This window comes from Penaeus chinensis, chromosome 19, assembly GCF_019202785.1.
Source record: "Penaeus chinensis breed Huanghai No. 1 chromosome 19, ASM1920278v2, whole genome shotgun sequence".
Lineage (NCBI taxonomy): Eukaryota > Metazoa > Arthropoda > Malacostraca > Decapoda > Penaeidae > Penaeus > Penaeus chinensis.
Window position 1 is genome coordinate 2,876,551 of NC_061837.1, and position 19,663 is coordinate 2,896,213.

At 41.6% G+C, this 19,663-nt stretch overlaps 1 protein-coding gene and 1 long non-coding RNA gene across 2 annotated transcripts in view; both read right to left on the reverse strand.

Moving 5' to 3' along the window:
* Positions 1 to 52: 52 nt before the first annotated feature.
* LOC125035391 lies at positions 53 to 7,954 on the reverse strand. Its single transcript, XR_007115764.1, has 3 exons — positions 6,691 to 7,954; positions 6,388 to 6,590; positions 53 to 292 (listed from the first exon to the last, which is right to left on the reverse strand). It is a non-coding gene; the product is annotated as an uncharacterized LOC125035391 (long non-coding RNA).
* An 8,464-nt stretch (positions 7,955 to 16,418) lies between these two features.
* LOC125035185 overlaps positions 16,419 to 19,663 on the reverse strand; it is a 14,371-nt gene continuing 11,126 nt past the window's right edge. Inside the window, exons 6-7 of the mRNA XM_047627414.1 lie at positions 19,122 to 19,181; positions 16,419 to 18,353 (exon numbers count right to left, since the gene is read on the reverse strand). Of these exons, the coding sequence (XP_047483370.1) occupies positions 17,838 to 18,353; positions 19,122 to 19,181 (576 nt within the window). The 3' untranslated portion in view covers positions 16,419 to 17,837. The remainder of the gene's footprint in view (positions 18,354 to 19,121; positions 19,182 to 19,663) is intronic.

Below are 19,663 nucleotides of genomic sequence, written 5' to 3' on the forward strand. Positions count from 1 at the left end.
CAAAAGGAAGTAAAATAAACAAGGAATACATCATATCACGTGTATTTATAAGCCAATAGATACATGTATCAGGTTTGTGTGTTTGTGAAGTAATTAGGCAAGAAGACAAATATTAATACTCTATTACATTTAATTTGATATCAGTGTACACATGTAAAAACGAAAATGGGCATTCCTTCTGTGATGGTGATCTTGCAATGTTGCAACACGACACACTTCCCCTGGTCAATGGCCGAGAAGTTATGAAGATAGACAGACTGTAGGTAGCTTGGCCAAGGCATCCAACTACAAACTGAAAAGAAACCATGAATAAGTAAGTACAGTGTCTACAAATAAATGTACTGTTTGCATCAGGTCTTCTAGAAAACTCGGACCTGTAACATATCTACTGGCTTTTTACATAATTTAAAAACTTTAGTAAAGGGTAGCAGGGTGACAATTAAGGAGGAGCAAGGCAACCTAACCAGGCAGGACACCGAGTGACCAATACACACTGCATACTTACACACTGAAGTATACTCTGCCATTTACCCACAACCCACAGCATGGACACTTTCAAAGTTCAATAGTGCCTGTTATGCTGACATGATACTTTGCAAGAAATTTCAATATACGTGAGCACTGCATTGTCTTACATTAACTTCACACCACCTTGCAAACATTTTTCTGCATAAATGAGCTTTACAATGTAACATATCACTATGCTTCACTTAAGGGTGTGGATAACTGGCAACCAACACACAACTGGCTCACTACTGAGGGCACACCTGCAGTGGTTAAGATCCTCTTCCAGGTCCTCCTGAAATATTTTAGTACGGCTTCATATGGTTCGCGTGTAACCTGCTAACAGAAGGGCTCTTGTAGGTCCTTCACTTTCCAATCACTGGCCCAAACTTCAGTATAACTCAAACAAGGGCATCCCCAACGGTCAGAGGGGGCACAATTACCCCACACTAGGTTTAAAAAATAGGACGTGCCCTCTGATCATGCTCAAGTGTACCTTGAGCAACTTGGACTGCAATGCACCCTGCCCTGGCAAGATGTTCAACACTTAAGTCATTGTCCATCAATGTGGCAGCCAGGTCCCCCTATCAAAATGCGACCAGTCAGTAAATAAAGGTTTGCAGAGGTGGAAGCAGTAGGACGAAGGCGGGAGGAGGATGGGATGGTATGGAAAGAGGTAGTACTGTTGGGAGGAGACCATTAAGAATGAATAGTAATAAGGGTGGTGGGGGTAGACAATGAAGAAGACTGCAGTAAGGGATGGAGTGGGTGATGTTGGGAAATTAATGTGTATTCAGGAGGTTGAGTAATGACGTGGATGGATGATCGGATGAATAGAGTCGAAAGCAAACCTTGAGGAGGGGGTATTGGTAACAGTGGTTGGAGCCGTGGTCTAAGGAGAGGCAAATTTAGCTAGGCTAGTTGATGAAGGGGCACGCCTTAATGCGTCTAATAAAAGCAAAAGATCATTATTGGCAATGGTGAGCCTAAAATAAACGGAGAGGAAACGGTCTACCCCTGAAGGCAAGGGCTAGGCAGTTAACCAAGGGAATACCGTGCCCATGGCTCCCGGAGGCCGTTTACGACAAAGCCAAGCCTTTCATCCTTTCAGAACGGCTCTCACCATAGAAAGTGGACAGAACAAGGGGATGAAGAAGAGCAGGAAAAGGAAAGGGGGAGAAAAGACCATTCAAAATTAGTTGAGGCGAGGGCTGAGGTCCCAGGTAGGGGTGATCCCCACTTTTGGGTCCCAGTCCCCATCGTTGTCGTCCCCCCCCACAACAAACAAGGAATTAGGTGGGAGTATGGATCTCAAATGGCACAAAGAAATCGGGCAGTTGTAACACAGGCTGCGAAGTACATAGGGTGGGGCTTGGAGGAAAAACCCTCAGTTAATCAGCCAGAATGGTCAATAGTCAGAAACAAATGTACCACGCATCAAAGGTAACAGCATTATGGTGTGGCGAAAAGGGTAAATACGAGTTATTTATTTGGATAAGTGGACAAAAGGGGATGAAGAGAAGGAAAAGGAAAGCGGAAGAAAACACCCTTCAAAAATAGCCGAGGCGAGAGCTGAGGCCCAAGGCAGGGTTTTCCCTTCAGCATTCCTCGTCTGTGTAACCAGCATCTTTCAAAGAGTATTCAACATCTCCCACAACTTTAGAAATCACAGGGTGAAGGTCACAACAGACACCACCCTTATAATACTTAGTTTCGAAGAAATTCCTGGGATGAATAGGCATCTTAGCAACCATAAAACCAGTGGTAAAATTGCTGTCATGACACTTGTTACTAACATGCTCCCTACAGTATCGTGTGGAGCTTTACCAGTCTCACTGACAAAGAGGACTCCAGGCTGTCCCCCATGTGCAAAGCCCAAGCACGTACCCTGATGTTTCTCTCGTGGAAGTCCACACGGATTAACAACGCGATACCTAATGATTTGTCAATACAATGACCGGCAAAACCGCTGGGACGAACATGACTAGTACTATGACGTATGGCACCGCATGAATAGAACCTTTCCTGTGGCATTCAGTTCTTGCGAGTCTGATTCTGGCATCATCGAGTACGACTTAAATGGCTCTTGCTGTTAATTAGGCGAGACGACTATGAGATGCACGAGATGTAACAATTTTAGCTGGGGCGGAGATAAACACTGATAATTAAGCTTTGCTTTATTAATGTCTCTCCACGGTCACTGAACTGGTCCCGACATGTCTCCCCAATCGTTCCCGCGAACCCAGCGTGCGAGGTCTCGGGTGGCTGCGGGCGATGTCCACTCGGGCGCGAGCCGTGACATCGGCATGAAGGCAGAAGCGTGAAGGGCGAGGAATGCACCGCTTCTCCGACGCCATCTCGCTTACGTCACAAACACTCGCTCAGAACAAATATAGGGTATTGAAATATATTAATTAGTATCAACCATTAATAACTTTCACCAAGACCGGTTCCGTTCATAAATAAAAATGTAAATTAACCAGTAGGGGTTGTGCCATCCCTGCCCTGCTGGTGCTGACCAAAGGGCCATGATTGTCTACATGTTCCTGTGATGCTTCAACAAATGGGCACGTGTATGTTCTGACTAACTTCACTAACCTGACAAAATGCACGATCTGAGTGACACTTAGGAATATCCCCAGGAGTCTGAAGATGCACCACTGGTAGAAAAAACAGAAGGCTGAGGATACCCAAGAGAAGCCAGCGCAAATGATTGTCATGGAGCTTGGTGCCGGCCAGGCCCAACAGAAGTCTGGTAAACGTGTGAATATTGCGTTAAAAAGATAAAACAATACGTGTTCTAAATTCCTGCCATGTACAAATAAGGTGAATCGCCTTCCTTATGAAGTCATCAACAGAAGCTGGGCGAGTTAGACTCCATGGTAGTAATCCTGACCTCAACCTCCCGCCTGCGCTGGAAAGATTGAGAAGGCGTCTCCATGAAAAGAAGGAACCTCTTCACGACCATGAAGCGCCAGGTGCTGAGCATGGCAACATGGCCTACGTGGTGCGGGTCGAGCAGAATCAGCAGCCGCGGACGCAACACCAGACGCGAACCTATTACCTGTCATTGCTGCTGCTGTACCGGTGGATCCTCGAGGAAGATCGTCTCGGTATTCACTAGCGGTGACCGAGGGTTGTCTACACCAGTCTGAAGGGAATCAGCCTAAACCCGAGATGACACGTTTGCTGCTGTATCAGAGGGTATCTTGTGCCACTTAAATCCACAGCTCCACATGAGGAGAGTTCTCTACCTAGGCGAGTGTTGACCGAGCGCCTCTGTCAAACGAGAAGTTCAGGCTCAATGGCTGCGAAACCATGGCGGGCGGTATGCTAGTCCCCTCACCAGTGCCAAGCAGAGGTGGTCCAACAAAAGCGTATTGCTGCCTGAAGTGTGCTACCAGAGGGCGTAACTGCCTTGCCAGTAAGCGTTTTTCATTGTCACTTGGCAAATCACCACCCCCTGAACTTCCTGAAAAACTAGGAAAATATTTAAGCGACTTCGTGTAAAATTTTAAAGATTCAGAGGTAGACCAAATGGACAAATGTACTAAATTTGGAAAACTCTAGCTGGCACCACCATTTAAGTACAAATGCTAAAATTGATAAATATATGAAACCACAAAGAATTATAAATTAAAAATAAAATGGTGAAGAAATTACCAAATTCACTAGATTGTACGAACGCTAAAATGAATGAAAAATACAAAAAATCTTAAAGAAAAAAAAAAAAGAATCCAAACACCACTCACTCTTAACGATATGCCGCTGAATGCAAAGAGCGTTGTAATTAACTCTAAAACATTCACAAAAACTGTACCACTTGTCACTCGCCGTCGGCCGCCTTGTGTTGTGTCCAGGGAAGCTCTCTCGCTGGAGTCCGGCGCGAAGGCCTCGGGGAGCCGTGGGTCGGAAAACTACATCGTGTGGCCGTGTCCTTAGCCGCCCTGATAGCATTAGCCAGGAGTTTCGTGAGATGGGGCCTAGTGGACCACACTGGACCTTGTACTTTGTTCTGGGCGGTTTATCAGCAGTAATGGCGTGTTTGCCTGGGATGTTTACAGCAGAAATGAGCAAGTTTCTATCATTCCCGAAAGCAAATATTCCCCCCCCCCCCCAGAATACTTATTGCAGTTAAATTATTGTCAATTCAACTAACAGTTACCCTGTTACACTTCACTTAAATATGCAGATCATTTAAAATTATAACAAGGCCTTTAGAGCAAAGAGGACTGTCTTTAATTCTAGAAGGTTATTATGCAACTTATCTGCTGAATGCCAAGGTCCATGAGCTTCCTCGTCCTCCAAGGAAGCACTGACGAGTCTGGATAATTCTTTCGTTTCTTTAACATTTATCTCTTATTTGTAAATCTATCAATCCACCATTGAACTTGGCACTAAGTTCTTTTATCTAGTTTCCCTAAACTTGCTTTACTCTAACAAGCCCCCCCCCCCCTTTTTTTTTTAATCACTAGATATTTATATAACTGTAGCGCACGGAACGCATCAGAACTTGCTACCAAGGTACCGGTAAATTCAGCCATCTTATTGAAAATTCCTTTTAAGATCCAAAAAGCAAATTTCAGTTATTTTATTCGTTATTACGTAAAACTAATATGACGTTCCCCACTTGAGAATCTCTAGTATATACTCTTTCATCGGAATATTACGAATACACACACTTTCGGTTATTTTTCTACTATGACAAAGGGGTCTTCTCGGACAATATTTAAACAAGATTTGTTCTCGTGTGATGAGAACGAATATGATTTCCGTCGCATTCTCCAGCCGACAATATATGTGATTTGATAACTCCCGATAGCAGGGGAGGCCATGAAGTAGATCAGGGAAATTACAATCTGAAATGAAAATAGAGCAAAAATGCGTAATGCCAGCGCACAAAATTTAAAACCGGCGGATGGAACTCTACGGACACCCCCCCCGCTATCTTTGAAAGCCTACGGACCGACGCGCCAGCTTTCGGTGTGCAATAATCAAAGGACATTCAACTCGTCCTTCGGTAAAAATACATGGGAACATAAAACACCGAAACACACAGCGCACGTGGTTTTTAACCCAATGTCAGCGGGTGGCAAGACTACAATGCCAAGCCCACTGTATTAAGTTATCTATTGTCTCTACACACTAGATGGCTCTACAAGTGCTTAATCACCAAGGCGTCAGTTATTAGTCTTACCTATCTCATCTGTTTACTCTTTTCCTTCAGTTTTTGAAGGTGTCACTTCTATTTCACTCTCTTTGAGGTTATTAATATTATAAGATTTAATAAGCATATTAATAAGAATAATGTCAATATTAGTATTGGAAAGAAAAACGCATTTTCCGCCAATTCAAGGAATGTGGAAATCAGGATCGGTCACTAGGGCCAACTGATAGACTCCTTGCTGCTGAGCACGCGTGGCGCCATCTGTATGTAACAATATAAATATCAAGGGGACAGTAAATAAACCCGCTGACATTGAGTTAAACCTTACACTATAAATATATAATATCTAACCTGATGTTTTCGGCCCCAATATACCCCTGTAAGGTTGAAATACAGAGATGTTCATGTTACTTATTTTTCTTGTTTTGTAGACGTAAATTCATAAATAATAAAACAGTCGGTAACGAACACTAACGAGTTTTATAACAAGTTTCAGAAGAGGAACCCAATATAATACGGAACGTAATTTAAAACCATCTCTACCAACCACATTTCTAGCAGCGGAATGCTTTTCTATGGCCAACACGACGGCAAATGGTGTATGGATCGGTTACCTTGATTAGATCACTTTTCATATGGTATATTTATCTGATGACTAAATGCACATTTCCCCACTCCCGTCACCTACCTCCGTTTGTAAACATTATTTTCATTACCTCTAAGGTGGTTGTCCAAGACGAGGTTGCGATACTTCAGCTACAAGGTGACCTGTTTGGCTCTCTGCGTCCCAGGTGGGGGGGGGGGGGGCAGGTTGGGTTCGTCTGGGTCGCCAGAGTCCTCCCCAATCATCGTCCTCGATGGGTATTGGGGTACGGTAGTGCTGACCACTCTCCGACTGCGGCGGATAGAGCCGGCCAGCCTGTAATAATTACCTTACAGTAAAATGAAATCATAGTTTTACATTCTATATTACAGGTTGAATACGCAAAATATTGCATGTTCACGGAATTAATAATCACCAAAATGAAGCCGGGGAAGCAGGTTCTCGTGTGGTGGCGCAGGAACAGGTATCTTGCGAAGAACTGATGGAAGTACTGTGGACGCATATCAGGACACTTGACCCAAGCCTGTAACTCCCTCCCAACAAACGCTCGATGGTCAGCGTGTGGATCCTGGCGGGTGAGACCAAATTCTCACTGTGGTTTATCACAGTGAGAATATCTAAGATCCTGAAGCGTGCTGTATGCGCTCCAACCGTCACTACAAGTAATACCGCCTTCTCGGATGTACCGCTGGATGAGTGGTATTAATGTGGCGGCGGTTCTGTCCTGTTCCTCAGGATCTACCAGTGGATCACAAAAGTTCGACTGCCGCTCTATCCCGCCGAAGACCCATGCCTGTCGAACCATCCTCCCCCTGTGACATTTCCGCCTCACTTATTGGGGTTTCGTCTATTTCGCCTTCCACCCCTGGCCCGCCCATGGCTTCTTGCTTCCCGAGCCAGTACTCCGTCCCTCAAAACTCCGCCAATCTACCGACGTCGTGGATGCCCTGTGGTCCATGCGAAAATAGTCAGACACTTGAGAATATTTATCATGCAGTTCCGTTCGAAACCTTGGTAATTGTTACCGAGAGCGACGCTCCCTCTCAGAGACTAAGTTCCAAAATCAGATTTTTTGTTTGTTTCCTCTACCCAACGATCTTGTAGGATGCGTTGGGAACCGGGGGTTGAAGGGGGGGGGGGGGGTAATGGATGGCACTGGATGTCAAAAGGAACCTGCAGAAATCGAAGAAAGTGATTAATGAAACGTTAAAAAGTCGATTTTCCGAAAACCCGTGCCAAATTTCTGTCCCGAAAAGCACAAAAAAAGAAGGAAATCGGCCAGTGAAACTACGGACGCCCCCGCTATCTATGAACGTCTACGGCTTGACGCGCCAACTTTTGAAAAACTACGGGAATCAAACCCAATGCTCAGTAAAAATCTACGGGATTTCACATTATCCAAATTCCCTGTGGTAATCGTACAATGCGTCCTAACCAATAAACCAACCTAACCTTAACCCTGTGGCTTACATACACTACGATGTATATATTCCCTGGACCCCCGTGGCTTAAAGAAAATACGATCTATATATTCCCTAGCCAAGGTGCTCTGCCCTCTGAACCCCAAGGTAAAAACCACATACCTTTATATAGCGAAAGACAACTTTTCTTCGCTTCCGTCTATGGTCCGAGTTCCTTGGTTTGTAATCACTTTTTTTCGAAAGTTGGGGCACTTGTTGGGCTCAAATATCAAGCTGAGATAGATACTATTATCTATTTATTCTATATATCCACTATACGGCTTTAAAAATGACCCAGAATCGACGCAACACTTAAAATGTGACACTTCTCACCGGTGTTTCGGAACTAATGGCGTCTGACGATGTGTCAAATCTCCCGGTGGAAAAACGCGCATGCGCACAGGGTTATTGTGCAAAATAGTGAAAGCACGAAAAAAGTATAATAAAAGTAAAACAATTCATTATATACATGAATTAGGAAAAACAGAGTATGGTAATTACAAAATAATCGTTTTCACAAGCGCGTAGTAATACATGGACAACTTCATAGATCGCAATAAGGAGTTTCGTGTCACATTTGTTTTGGTCCTGGCAAGGTAAACATGGATGGGCACTTAGCCTCAGAGAGGTGCCATGCAGAGCCTATTTCTGTCATTTCCCGGGAAATATAAAGCCGCTGCAGAATTAGTTGTATTGATTCCTACTATTTTTTATGCTCTACAAGATGACAATGTCCATTTTGCTCTACCTCCGTGCGTCGCTCTCGGTAACATTAACCACAGAGGCAATTAATAAGTCAGAATTCCATAAGTACATCAAAGAAAATACACTAAGAGTCCTAGGTACAGGAAAAGCCATAAGGTTTGAGGTATACATCTCAAAGATAAGACCACTAAATTAAATAAAAACTAGGCAATTGGGAAGTTATATGCAAACAGCCATCTTCCAGTAAAAACACAGGATGTGCCTACGGAACCATATTCCCCGTAGAGACAGAACTGAATATAGAAAGTCTAAAAGAAAAGATCAGGGCAATTGGCGGTCAAAATTCAATAATTGAAATAATGAGAATAAAAAAGAAAATAAGGAAATAAACAAAAATGGATCGAAACAAAATCCATAAGACTGACTTTTCAAGGAAAACTCCCAGAAAGAGTTGTAATTGGGCATATTTCGTATCAAGTAAATCAATATACCTTCCCAATACCCAAGTGCTACAATTGTCAGATGTATGGTCATGGCACACTAACTTGTAAAAACAAAGGTGTAGCAAATGTAGTGGATTTAATATTATATTCAAAGAATGTAACAACGACCCTTTCTGTTTTTGCTGCAAGGAAAACCACAGTCCAATAGACATCAACTGTAAATACCATAAAATGGCACAAGAGATAAACAAAAATAACAAATAACCAAGAAGTTAAAAAACAATTACAAAAGTTGAAACCATTACCGGACGAGGAACAGAAAACCTAAAACCAGAACACCAAATGACACTAAGAAACAACACGCAGACAGCAAAATCCCCACAAAACAAACAGAACAGTTCAACCCCGAAAACACAAGACAAACATACGCACAAACACTAACCCAAGAAGAAAGCGTAACTCTCGAACGGCTCGGGTCTCGAGCCACCTTTGCGGCATAGGTCAGTGCTAACTGGCCGCGTCTGAGTCGGAGGGGAGGTACTCCTGACTCCACCTCAAGACGCTCGATCCGAGTACATTTCAGGGCTCCAACACACACACACACACACACACACACACACACACACACACACACACACACACACACACACACACACACACACACACACACACACACACACACACGCAATCAAGCATTCTGCACAACATCCAAACCTTTCAAACTTATTTTCGATGCCGAGCCATACACGATTGACCCATAGTCTACTTTAGACTATGGGTCTATATACCATTAGCAAAGTGTCTATCAGCGCCCCATTTATTACCAGAAATGCACTTTAATAAATTTAGTGCTCTTTGACATTTATTCTTTAACTGTCCAATGTGGTCTTTCCAATCGAGTCTACTATCCAAAAATAACCCAAAAAATCTAGCAGAATTTTGAATAGGTATTGGGTGGTTATCTAGAGTTAGGAGGAAGCCGAACATCAGGCTATGTGAAAAAATGACACCAATACTCTTTCTAGCAAAAAAAAAAAAAAAAAAAAAAAAAAAAAAAAAAAAAACTTAAAACCCCACTGGAGGCCCCAGTTATGAATCATATTCAGTGCCAATTGGATGCGATTTGCTGAGAATTCTGCATTACTGCTGGAATGCCATAATTCACAGTCATCAGTGTACAGTGAGTATTTAAGATTCCGAGGAGCTGGTAAGATGTCATTTATCATACATAGAAATAATGTTGGTGACAAGACACTTCCTTGTGGGACCCCGTTTGCCTGGACAAAAATGTCCGGAAAAGTGACATTGTCAGAAAATAATTAGACAAAAAGTTTTGTCAGAAAATAAATTTTGAATAAAACAAGGCAAGTTTCCACGTAATCCAAAAGCATAACGTTTTCTGAGTAGGCCATATCGCCATGTCATGTCGTAGGCTTTTTCTATATCGAAAAATACTGATATCAAAAAATCTTTTTTGGCAATTGCCTCTTGAATATGACTGTCCAGCTTTACTAGTTGATCGAGAGTTTGGCGTCCCTTTCGGAAGCCGCACTGCTCGTCAACTAGCAAATTACTGGAATTTAAGAAATGCAATAGCCTACTATTAATTCTTTCCATGACCTTGCATAAGCAACTTGTCAACGCAATTGGGCGGTAGGAGATGGCAAATCTGGGATTACCCCCTCCTTTCAATATGGGAATGGTGTGGGCGAAGTGCCATGAGTTTGGAAAAGTGTGGCTTTTCCAAATTTCATTGTACACTTCTAGCAACTTAATCATGGCATCATGATTAAGATGCTTTATCATCTCATATCGAATCTCATCGGGGCCTGGGGATGTTCCTCTACAGGCTTCTAGGGCTCGGACAAGCTCATCTATTGTTAAATCTTTATTGTAATCAAAGTCTACCCTGTGGCAAAGTGAATAGGTTGCAGCTCAGCCGCTTCCTTGATGGGCAGGAATGCGTGGTGGTAGTTTGCTGAGCTGCTTGTATGAGAGAACTGCCTGGCGAGTGCATTAGCAATGTCTCTAAGAGAATCAATATTATTGCCCTCTTCAATGATGTTTTTAATTTTGATGGACGTTTTTTTCTTTATTAATAGTGGACCAAACCTCTGATATTTTGGTATTGCTGTTTATTGTAGAGACAAAGCTCCGCCAGGAGTCTCTTTTTGCTTGTCTTCTTACTCTACGAGCCCAAGCTCTTGCTTGTTTGTAGTTGCAAATGTTCTCATTAGTGATGTGATTTTGGAAAAGCCTTAGGCCTTTGCGTCGGCACAGCACCCTGCGGCAATCTGGTGTCCACCATGGAACTATGCTTAACGCTATCTGTCGAAGGAATGGATAGCAAAGTTGCTTCTAAAATCGAATTCTGAATATTGTTTACTTTATCATCAATGGTTTCTCCAACAAGTTCGAGCTTGACGCTCCTTGTGAAGGCGACCCAGTCTGCTCTTTTTACGTTAAATCTAGGCGCTGAAGGCGTTCTCACTGTGTCGCATGAATATTTAATCAAAATCGGAAGATGATCGCTTCCCAACGAGTCGTCAATGGTGTGCCACAGGCACTTGGCTGCTACTGATGAAGAGACCAGTGATATATCTATAAAGCTCAAATTCCCGGTATTATCGTCCACCCGCATGGGACTACCATCATTCAAGACTAAATCAGACTCGTTAATCAACTTAACTACTAGCTCACCTCTACCATCCACCCGTAGGGAACCCCATAACGTATGATGAGCATTAAAATCACCTAAAATTACTTTATTTTGTGGCAGACGTTCCTGAAGAGCAAAGAGCTCATCATAGATTATCACTATCAGGCGGACAATAAACTGAACATATAGCCAGATACGTGCCATTCATTTTTACTTTGCATGCGACAAATTCCAAAGTAGAATCAATAGTCACTTCAGTAAAAGGGAGGTTTTGGTGGATGTACATGGCGACTCCGCCTCCACCCCTACCCTCACGATCCTTCCAACATAAATGGTAGTTCCTGAGCGATACGACCTCGTCAGAGACGAGATTTGTCAAATGAGTTTCTTGGAGAACTATGATATCGGGAGCATAGGACGAGGCTAATGATTTAAGGTTATTTACTTCAGATCTAAGACTTCGACAGTTCCATTGTATAATGGTTGATGCGATGATTACGTTTTATGGGGTTTGGAAGTGCCTTGTCCACCAGTTTGTCTTTATTTTATGGGAGGGAGGCGCCTCCTCTCCCTCGCTTCCCGGGGACCTCTCACGGGATGGTTTGGAGACAGAAGCCTCCATGTCCTGCACCTCCTGGCGAGGGAGACGACTGACAGATTGCGACCTGCTTCTCTCTCGAGAAACCGATCGCGAGCCAGACGAAGTCCTCACAGGAGTAGCCCGGACGGGAAGGTGCGCTCCGGACTGTGATTCGGTATCAGCTTCCTTAAGATGTTTAGGCTGGGTTAATGCAGCCATTTGATCGACCAATTTTGTCAGTTGATAAACTTTAATATTCAAATCCTTAACCGTTTGTTTCAATTCAGCGATTTCTTTATCTTTAGCTGCAAGCTATTGACTGACATCACTTGCACTAGGGGTGTTGTTAGTTACTGCTGCAGCATAGGAAGTATTGGGTTTGTGTGTCAGACTTTCCACTTTCCTCTTAGCTTCAGTATAACTAACTTCATGCTTTCTCATATATGCTAATGTCTCAGTCTCCTCCTTCGGGATGCTGCACTCGGCAGATCCTGAATAATGGGGATCTCTACAGTAAGCACATTTGGAAATTTGGCTAGTACATGTGATGGTGTCATGGGCTTCAGCACATTTACGGCAAGTAAATTTAGATGAATCTTTGTCAATACATCTTAATGAGGTGTGTCCGAATTTTTGGCATCTATTACAATGCATTGGCTTTTGGACACAAGGTCTTACTTGAACACGTTCATAACTGACATTTACATATTCAGGGATTTTATTCAAAGCAAAGGTCAAAACAGTCCAGTTTTCGTTCGCACATTCCCGTCCTTCTTGGTCATACAATGAACGTCCACTACGTCTTGGTCCTTCATGCTCTCAGGAATTTCACTTTCTTCCATCGTCCTCAAATCCCTGTGAAAGATAACTCCCTTACAGGTATTTGGGCCAATAGGAATAGTTACTTTTACTCGAAGATCATGAATTTGCGTCAGCTTAAGTAAATCTTTAATTTGGGAGTTGTATTGTACTTTAACAAGGAGGCTTCCATCTCGGTTTTTTTTTTTTTTTAACAAAATCAAAATAGCCGTCCACTTGACCATCAAGGACCTTTTTGATGATAAAGGGGTTCACGTTCAAAAGCGACTGATTTTCATTCACGAACCTTGCATTCTGGGTGGGGATTTTGAAAGTTGGTCGTCTCGTCTTGTCATTAGTGGGGGCACCGTTGTTCGTAGTCGAAGAGTGGTCATGAGTCGCCCCTCCTCCTCGAGGAGGAGAAGGGGTAGCCGGGGTAGCATCCATCCTGGGTATCGGACCAGGTCCGACCCCTTGTCTCAAAATTTTAGTCCTGAAGGGACAAAAACCTCTTAACTGTTGTTATCAACCTAACTGCAATAGCTAAGAGTAAATCAGTTTTTCGTCCTCTACCCCCCCCCCCCCCAGTGGAAGCCTGGTTGCGTTCTCCAGTACCACAGAGGGATCGAGTTATGTGTGGGACACTTCCTTACCGCCGAACTTGCCTAGGCGAAGGACGGTAATTCAATGCCCACCCCCCAAGCGAATACGGGAGTACACGAGGAGCTCCGGTAGGCTCAGGAAAGTCACATTAGAAGGAAAAGAAATCAGGACCAAAGAAAAAGTGCGCCCAAATGACGCCCCAGACTACTGGGCCTCCCTACCCAGGGGTCAAAGCCACAAGGGCTACCCTGGTGTAGAAGAGAGCTGCGGGTCTGAGGTGGGGTGCTGACTACGCCTACTGTAGCCTCGTGTCACCTGCAAAAACAAAGCACTGAAGGTGCTGACAAAGCACAATAAATGATCTGTGATTACAGGATTTTACTTTACTTCAATTTACTTTAATGACAACTCAAACAATAATGTCTAGCGAGACGAGAGGCCCCGGGCTCCAGGGTAACTCTTGCAGCACAAGACTTAGTATTTATTGCTTTCTGCGTTTTGTAAAAGGTGTGTCCTCATCAGAGTCTGAAACACGAATGAAATACAAATACTTGTAAACCGAGTACTTATCAATAGCACAGGTGTGTTTCGAGAGCTCAGTCACGGACCACGACCAGGGAAGGAGTGGGGAATCACCTGGAGGAGGAGGAGAACCCGGGCAGGCCGTGAAGGAGGTCGTTGGCAAACCACCACCTCTGCTATTGCCATTATCTTTAGCGAAATATCTGTATATTTTTCAAAAGAACGAAAAATATTACATTTCTGTTGCGGGTGCGATCTGGCAATGTTGCAATAGTACAGATGGTTATGAGGATGGTGATAGTTATAATAGAAGTAGTAATAACACTTAGGATATGGATGTTATTGCTGATAATGGTAATAATTATGACCATAATCACAGTTGCGATAATGAGGATTGTGCTGACAACGACCGTAACAATAATGATAAAAGGTAACGATAATTAATTACGAAAACGATGGTGATTATAATGGATAATGAGCTTGGTGATGATGGCAGTGATAATGGGGAAAAGGTTAACTACGAAAGTAATGAAATAGTAAATTCTGATAACAATGATAACGGTCGTTGTTCTCGTTGTCTCTCTTCCCTCTTCCTTTTTGTCGATTATCTGCTTACTTTATTCTCCGTTATTATTACTTTTTTGTCTTTTGTAACTTCTCTCATCTTCCCTCTTCCTTTGCTTTATATGTCGGCTTCGTTTCATTCTCTTTGTTTGTTGTTGTTTGTCTCCTGTTTTCATAATCTTCCTGCATTTCCTTTGTCTTCCGTTCGCCTGTTTTTAGTCTTCCTTCCTCCCTTCGTATTTTGTTTTTTGTGACTCTCCCTGTCTCTCTTGATTTGTATTTACCCTCTCTCTCTTCTGCCATTTCAATTTTTATTTATTTATTTATTTTTAACTTTATCCATTTTCCCTCTTCCGCCGTTTATTTATTTACTTTTATTATTATTATTTTTTTTTTATGATAATCATTTTCCTTCATCTTGCCATTCATCCCTTTCTTAGTCTCTCTCTCTCTCTCTTTCCCTTTTCTTTTTGTAAATTCTTTCTCCTCTCCCTCATCCTTGACCTTTGTTGTGCTTTCTCTTTCTTTTCTATTTGCATATTTTCTATTGGAAAAAAAAAAAAATGTATTACGCAAATGGCGGATCTTTTCCGTTTGGCGTACAGCGCTAAAATTAATTTTAATATAGATTTTCTTATGTATTTTTGTCCGTAGACTCCGAATATGACAACCGTTTTATGGAGAAACGAACCTAACCTAACCCCTAACCTAACCTAACCTAACCCAACCCAACCCCTAACCTAACCCAACCAAACCCCTAACCTAACCTAACCTAACCTAACCCAACCCCTAACCTAACCCAACCCAACCCCTAACCTAACCCAACCCAACCCCTAACCTAACCCAACCCAACCCCTAACCTAACCCAACCCAACCCCTAACCTAACCTAACCTAACCTAACCCAACCCCCTAACCTAACCTAACCTAACCTAACCCCTCACCTAACCTAACCTAACCCCTTGTATATAATACTGAATATTACGACTTTTTAAAGTTTGAATTCCTTCAGTAATAGATAGGAAGAAAATAACTTTAAAGGCAAATAACTCAAAAACTGTTAATTTCTCCCAAAAAAATAATTTGATATTCTGATTCTACGCACAAAAATACATAGAAAAATCTATATTAAAATTACTTTTAGCGCTGTACGCCAAACGGAAAAGACCCCAAATAGCTGTTAGCTTCTGTAAGTATAAATGTTTGCGTTTATGAAATAATGAAAAAGAAAGTGTGCTTATTAAGGTGAAATTTGACACCAAAGAGATTGTTATCCAGTTTAATATCATATTCGGACATATCCATATATATCATGTTTTAACAATGATAACAATATAACAACAGAGAAGGTATTATAATATTTCATACCATCTGCCTGGAAAAAGGATGAACTTAATGTTATTTTTATTAACGTTCAAGTTAGTTAATTACAGTACATGCAGCGTTTATTCATACAATGGTATATGGATACGTTATTACACAAGGTAGAAAATAAAATAGTACGTACAGAAAGAGAGAGAGAGAGAGAGAGAGAGAGAGAGAGAGAGAGAGAGAGAGAGAGAGAGAGAGAGAGAGAGAGCGAGAGGAGAGAGGAGAGAGGAGAGAGAGAGTGGGGGGGGGGAGGGAAATGGAAACGGAAAGGGAAATGAAAAGGGAAAGGGAAAGGAAAGAGAGAGAGAGAGAGAGAGAGAGAGAGAGAGAGAGAGAGAGAGAGAGAGAGAGAGAGAGAGAACAGAGAGAGAGAGAGAACAGAGAGAGAGAGAGAGAGAGAGAGAGAGAGAGAGAGAGAGAGAGAGAGAGAGAGAGAGAGAGAGAGAGAGACAGAGAGAGAGAGAGAGAGAGAGAGAGAGAGAGAGAGAGAGTGAGAGAGAGAGAGAGAGAAAGTCAAAGGGAAGGGAGAACAACGTCTCCAGAGAAATATGTACAAAAATCCATGACAAAATATTTGGGGATTAATATATCACAAAACACAGGAAACTTGGTAAAGACAAAATGACTTTATTACCTTTCAGAAGCATCAAACCGTAAAATACACATTATAACTAACTGGAATCACATCAATTCAAGAAAATTAAGTAATTATATACAAAATATTCTACATAATGATACTTACTCTTTATTTATTATAATCCATAATATATCTTATCACAGAGGGTTTAAGAATAACCCAAAAAAACAAACAAACAAAAAAAAAAAACGATAAAGATTTGCAGAAATAGCGTAATTAACCGGGAACTTTTAACCACTTTTTCAAGGACAACTCACACACGAATTGTATAGTTGTATGGATAATATGGTTTCAGTTTATGCATTTATAGAGAAGAAGATAGAGAAAACAATCTAACATTATAGGTTTATACTCTGTATATATACATATGTACACGTAGCTTAATAGTGTCATGTGAATTGCACTTGTAAGCTACTGTTTAACGCCTCTCTTGCTCCTTCTAATATTTGACTGATTATATATATATATATATATATATATATATAACATTTTAGCAATAAAGCATTGTTAATATATCAACCTTGATCTCAGTACGACCTCTATATAGATATTTTAAGTTCAACAGCTGATTAAAACCAAGGAGAATTAGTTTTATCTGTCACTTATTTTATTATTATTATTTTTTTTTTGTAAATTAAACATTCTAATAACAATAAAATGCTAATTTATCAAACAATTTCAGTATGACTTATATATAAGAATATATATATAAATATATATATATATATAAACTTTTCAAGAATAAACAAACTGCGATAAAATAAATAATAGTAATGATTTGTTATTTGTTTGTCACTCACTAAGTGACAGCAGGTATTTCTCAATTACAACATATCATTATAAATATACGTTGCTGATAAATGGGCGAGACAATCTTCTATCAGTGAGGTCTGCATTTTCCTTATTGGTTTCGATTATCATTATTCTTTTCTTTTTTAATCATTTCCTCTTTAACCTTTTGCTAACGAGGACTTATAAGAATCAACATGGGTTCAATTCTATCGTAAATTAAGCTCATGGAAAAAGGGTCTTTCAGATGCGAATCAATATTTAGAAACTGCTGAAGCACGCACGCACGCACGCGCACACGCACAAACACACACACACATACACGCACACGCACGCACACAGTAAAATAACATTGCCAACGTCCGTTTTTCACCTCAGTTGTAACTACGACTTAATGACCTCCTTCACCCATACTGTACTCCTCCCGCCTGGCCTATAAAGACGTGATTTCAGTTCCTAGTTCCTCGTCGTTGGAGTTCGGGGCGTACGGCCTCCTGGAGGAGGGGGACTGCCTCGGTGTCGTGCCTGTAGGAGGCGTAGACGGGGTAGGAGGGCCGGCGCTGGGAGGTCTGGAGGACAAGCCTTTGGGAAGACACAGTTGGCACCGCTCGTGGGAACAACTGCTCGATAAGGAATTGTTGGATAGCTGTTCTTCGGATTTCACAGAAAACTGTTCTTCAGATTTCACAGATCCCTGTTCATCAGGTATCCTAGGAACCCGGTCTTCAGGAGCGTCGTCCTCCAGCGTTCGGTTCGCCACTGCTTCTGCGACGACAGTGTTGGCGGCGCCGACGTCGGACGCGAGGCTCCTGCCGCTCAAGAGGGTCGTCTGAGTCGCGGCTGAAGACACGCTCCCGACCTCGTCTCCGGAAGCTGCCGATTCGCGCAACTCTCGGCGGTTTTGCTCGTGAGTCGAGTCGCCGCCAGCATCCTGTTTGTGTTCCTCGGACTGTGCGGAGGAGGAGGAGGTGCGTGAGAGCGAAAATGTATTTTTTTTTTTTTAATTATTAAATCATTATAACTATATTTTAGATGTCGATACTATTGTCGAGTGAGAAAATGCACTTTTTTTTTTAAATTTTAATATTATTTTTCTAGTGTCAGTATTATTACCACTATTACTTCTGTTAGGAAATGGTGATGATGCTGGCGATGTAGATGCTGATGACGACGATGATGACGATGATGGGAATAACGACAATAAGGATAATAATAACAATAAAACAATAACACTACAGCATACAACAACCATACTTTTCACATCCCAACCCCTACAAATCAACAAAAATAACCACAAAAGCAACATTGCAAGCAACAAGACCAACAATATCCCAACATCAAGCATAACAATAACCATACTAATAACAACAACCACAACACTAATAAAGGATAGACAAAATAACAAAAATGATAAATAAAAAAAAAACATGAATAATAATAACCAAAAAGAAAAACAAAAAAATAAGAGTGACCAATAAACAATAAATTATAATAACCAAGCAACAAAATAACAAAAAACAAATCAAACCATAACACGAATAACAAAAAAAAAAAAAAAAAAAAAAAACGAATTAAAAACACCAATAATAACAATAATCATCCAAATCATAAATAAAAAAAAAAAAACACACAACAATAATGCTATTTCTCCCCTCCCCCCTCCACCCCCTTTCCTTTATACCACCTTCCAAAAGCCAGAAAATTTCCCACGACTGACCTGACTCGAGTACATCGTCTGGATGGTGAAGGCGGGCGTTTTCTCAATGGACCGACGGCGCTGAAAGGAATAAAGGATAGGTATTCTTGATGTCTGTCTGTCTGTGTGTTTATATATACGTGTGTGGGTGTGGGTGGGTGGGTGGGTGGTGGGGTGATTGTGTGTGTGTGTGTGTGTGTGTGTGTGTGTGTGTGTGTGTGTGTGTGTGTGTGTGTGTGTGTGTGTGGGTGTGTGTGTGTGTGTGTGGGTGTGTGTGGGTGTGTGTGTGTGTGTGTGGGTGTGTGTGGGTGTGTGGGTGTGTGTGGGCGTGTGGGTGTGTTCCTTATTTACACAGAAAAATCAACATGTATTTATCTATATAATTTCATAATGTTCATAATAGAATATTTTAAGTGAATCATAATTAACAAATGAAATTAACAGTAACAATAATACAATAATCATAATAATTATATAGTTGAAGTAATAATAATAATAACAAAAATAATAAAATTAAAACATAATTACTACTACTCACAATAATAATTATTTATAATAATGAA